Below are 3,878 nucleotides of genomic sequence, written 5' to 3' on the forward strand. Positions count from 1 at the left end.
GCCTTGCCATCGAGGATAGTATCTTCAGTGTATGTGAAACGACTCTGGTCAAGTGAGATAGAATCAGATGCTGCCCTGAGATCTCTACATCACTTGAACAGAGTTCATCTCTTCCCAACACACTTTTCCTCGATGAATGTGGCATCTGCTGTGCAATTGTTTTCTGTAAAAACAGCTGCTGCTATTGAAAAAGCAGTTATTTTACACGAAGTTGCAAAAGAAGCATTAACTTCTGCATGGTTGCTGAGACTTGTAGCAGAATGGTTTACAATTATGACTGCAAGGCATCCAAAAAAAGGCATCACTATCAAAAATCAAGATGAGAAATTTAATATTTTATTGAAATTCATTCATGTGACTGAAACTGTTCAGTTTGGAAAAGCATGGAAGCCATTTCAAACTGGCATTATTATGAGCACATTGAGTGTTGTGAAACTCTCAAAAGAATTATTTTCCGAGGGGTTTACATTTTTCTTACCAGGCAGGTTGACACAAGATGCGCTAGAAAATGCCTTTTCACAGATTAGACGAAAGTCGGGTGCAAAGCCTACTGCTTTGCAAGCCAAGAGAGCACTGAAATTAGTGTGCCTATCACAGTTCATTTCGGATATCAATAATCCAAATTATTGTTCTGAAAGTGACCACAGCCTCTTTGATGCTTCTGAATTAGAGGTTGCTATCAGAAAGGAGGTCTTGCATCCTATCTCCAATTCTGTAGTGCCATCTACCTCTTCTGCAGTGGCAGTGAAACGTCGCTTGCCCCCAGCTGTGGAAGAAAATGATATACATTACATCGCAGGAGCCATATATAATAAGTTGTTGAAAAAAAAAAAGCATATGTGAAAATTGTAAAACAGCTATGACCATTTCAGAGGACATGCTGGAACCTGACATACCCGAGCATCGCACAATTCTTACAAAACACAGCAATAAAGGTGGACTGAAGGTCATCTCTTCAGGAATGTATCGAATATGTAGGGAAGCTGAACGAGAATTTCAAAAATGTAAAGATGTACTCCTTCGTTTACAATCAGCCATCACAAAAGAATTAGTTGAAAGAATAATTGATAAATGTACGCATGTGGCCATGCCAGAATGCTGTAATCTTAAGAAAGTAATTATTGATAATTTTTTTATTACTAGATGCAAAGGCCTTACACAGCATCTTATCAACAAAAGAGCCCATAACGTTTCATATTCATCAGCATCGGCCAATAAGAAACAAAAAGTAAAATAATTTTAGAAGGTATGTATGTTTTATATTAAATAATTTATGTGTTTTATGTAATATGTATTACTTTTTCCTAGGCTATGAGTATATAAATTTCTGTGTTTGATGTTATATATGTTACTTTCTGCTAGGCTATGAGTATATTATTATGGTATTATTTTCTTGTTTCTAATATATAGAAATATAGCATATTTTCCAGTATAAAATTTCAGTTAAGTTTTACTTAAAAGTATGAGAAAGCAGATTTGTTTCATGCATGATCTTTATAATACTGGTATGAAATAAATGAATTTTAATCTGTAAACAATTTTTTGTTAATATTGAAATGTGTTTCTTTGGATACATTTTTAGGCACTTGTGGATCATGTCAGACAACATGCAATAGAGAAAAGTTGTCCATGTGCATAAATTTTCCCATTGTGTTACTTCATTTTATCTAAATTTCAAGGATAATTCTTTTCATTTTTATATGGCATGTTATCAGTATAAAGGCTAGTGAAAATAAATTGGTATGTGTATCTGTTTTTGAAGTGTAATGCTTAAATAAAAAGATGGTGTGTGTTTCTTCATTTAAACAAAATTTCAAGGATAGTATTTTTCAGCATTGTGCTGTTTGTTATTTCTCAATGTAAAGGGTAACAAGGGGAAAAAAACTGGTATGGTACATCTGTTTTTTAAGCATGATAATTTTATTTATTTCTTTAGTGATGCATATATAGAGAGAGAAGGTATTTGGTTCAACTGAAGTTATAATAAATCTAATTTTACTAGATCTCTTTCTCCCGTCAGGTGTAGAAAATTTTCAAATGCAGAAAGTTTGTTTGCAGAATTAATTCATTTCTGATAAACTTATTATCATTAATTTTTTATATAACATGTTATTAAGTTACACATTTGACTACTGTGTAATAAACTTGTATTTAGGGCAAAAAATTAACTATTTTGCAGCTGGTGACTAATATCATATGCTTCTAAGAATATTACTTTTAACTTTTTTCATAATTTTTGTATTTCAGGAACATGAAACTGTTATTTTGATATACTTAAATAATAAAAGTGTGTATCTGAATCAATTAATGGATACAAATATTTTACAGTTATTTTTAGAAGATATTTGCCATATCGCTTCTAATAATTCATAAAGTATGTTAAAATATAGGTAAATAATTTGGTGCAGAATTCAAATTTAGGGTTTGAAATATAGTGAATCATGAGACTAAATGATTTTTATTGTCATGATTTGCCTGGGCTTAAGAATGTACTTTTCGCCCGGTGGAAATTGTCATCAAACTGTCCTGAACAGGCTTTTTGTTGATAATAACTTCCAGGCTTATCAGTACCTCCATTTGAGTGGAGGGTATACAAATATAGTACCCAATTTAAATTACATTGTGATTATAATAATATTGTGGTATTAAATAAGTGATTATAATTACAATTTAGGTAATTGCATTGTAATTATATTACATTGTATCTGTGAACTCTTAATTTCATTACTTTATGCAATTATGTTGTAAGTGCATAATCTAATTGCAATAATATAATCTATTCACAATTACAAAATAATTATAAATGCAGTTACATACTTTTAAATTTTTGCAAGATTTTAATACTTTTAAATTTTTGCAAGATAACTTCCCATTAAGGTTCATTTGGAGGAAACTATGCAAATACTAAAAAAGAAATTATGCTAAATTTACATATTTTGTACAGTAGTTTCTTGTTATAATGCTGTTCATCTTCAATACTTTTGTAAATTTAACGACATTCTTTGCAATCACTGTGGTGCTTTAAAAAGAAGTTTCTTAGTTATGCTTTCTAATAAGAATGTGTTAAAAATTAAGTATTATGTATAATAACTAGCAATTAAAAAACCTTGACTGCATGAAAATGCTGTTGCTGTGTAAAATAGAAAATAAGCTTATGAAAGATAGAAATAAGCTATTTTATGACTATTAGAAATTTTGAATATTAGAAAATAAGCTATTTTATGCTTTGAAATGAATTACGGGGGGTTAAGTCGTCCTTTTACAATTTAAGAATGTGGTTAACACACATTCTTAAATTGGACAGGTTTTATCTAAATTATTAGTATAAAATATATAAACTAGGAATTATTTTGTAACATAACTCAAATTACAAAATTCATTCTATATACGTTCAAATTTATTATCTTTTATGGAATAACTGTATTTTAATTTAGGTAAAAATTGGATTTTTAGAAGTATTACAAATACAATGCAACACAAAGGTGATCTGATTGGAGAGGAAGGACTTTTTATTACGGTTTCTAGTTTTGAAATGCTCTGTATAATAACTTAAAAATTTTCATCACCTACTCTGTCTAAAACGCTATTCCAAACTTTTTTCGTAATTCGTCATGCTCTGGCGTACGACAATCTCCTGGCATGCAAATTAAAACGGGCGGCTAAAACCCGCCGGGAACTGAAGAAATTCAACCAATCAGAATAAGCTACCACCGGAGACTGCTTTTGGCGACCAATTTTTATGCCAGCAATTGAAGGGTTTGTTTTGGATTTATTTTCCGCTCATATTCCTCTTTTCGTATCTTTTGATTACGTCTTTTTCGCATCAATTTATAATAATCTTCTAACTTTTATTGCTATAAAAGACAATGTAGTGAATA

The 3,878-nt window shown here is 30.6% G+C and overlaps 1 protein-coding gene across 1 annotated transcript; it reads left to right on the forward strand.

The window, feature by feature from the left end:
- Nucleotides 1–249: 249 nt before the first annotated feature.
- On the forward strand, nucleotides 250–2,505 carry LOC146993466 (uncharacterized). Its single transcript, XM_085807423.1, has 2 exons — nucleotides 250–1,246; nucleotides 1,583–2,505. The coding sequence occupies exon 1, from the start codon at nucleotides 274–276 to the stop codon at nucleotides 841–843; it is 570 nt and encodes a 189-aa protein (XP_085663549.1). The 5' UTR covers nucleotides 250–273; the 3' UTR covers nucleotides 844–1,246; nucleotides 1,583–2,505.
- The last annotated feature ends 1,373 nt before the right edge of the window (nucleotides 2,506–3,878 follow it).

Source organism: Stegodyphus dumicola, chromosome X1 (assembly GCF_044657685.1).
Source record: "Stegodyphus dumicola isolate Sdum_Otavi_A_Nest chromosome X1, ASM4465768v1".
NCBI classification, from domain to species: Eukaryota; Metazoa; Arthropoda; class Arachnida; order Araneae; family Eresidae; genus Stegodyphus; species Stegodyphus dumicola.

Excerpts from the sequence above, each read along its gene's own strand:
- LOC146993466 (XM_085807423.1), top strand. The coding sequence starts at position 274 with ATGACTGCAAGGCATCCAAAAAAAGGCATCACTATCAAAAATCAAGAT.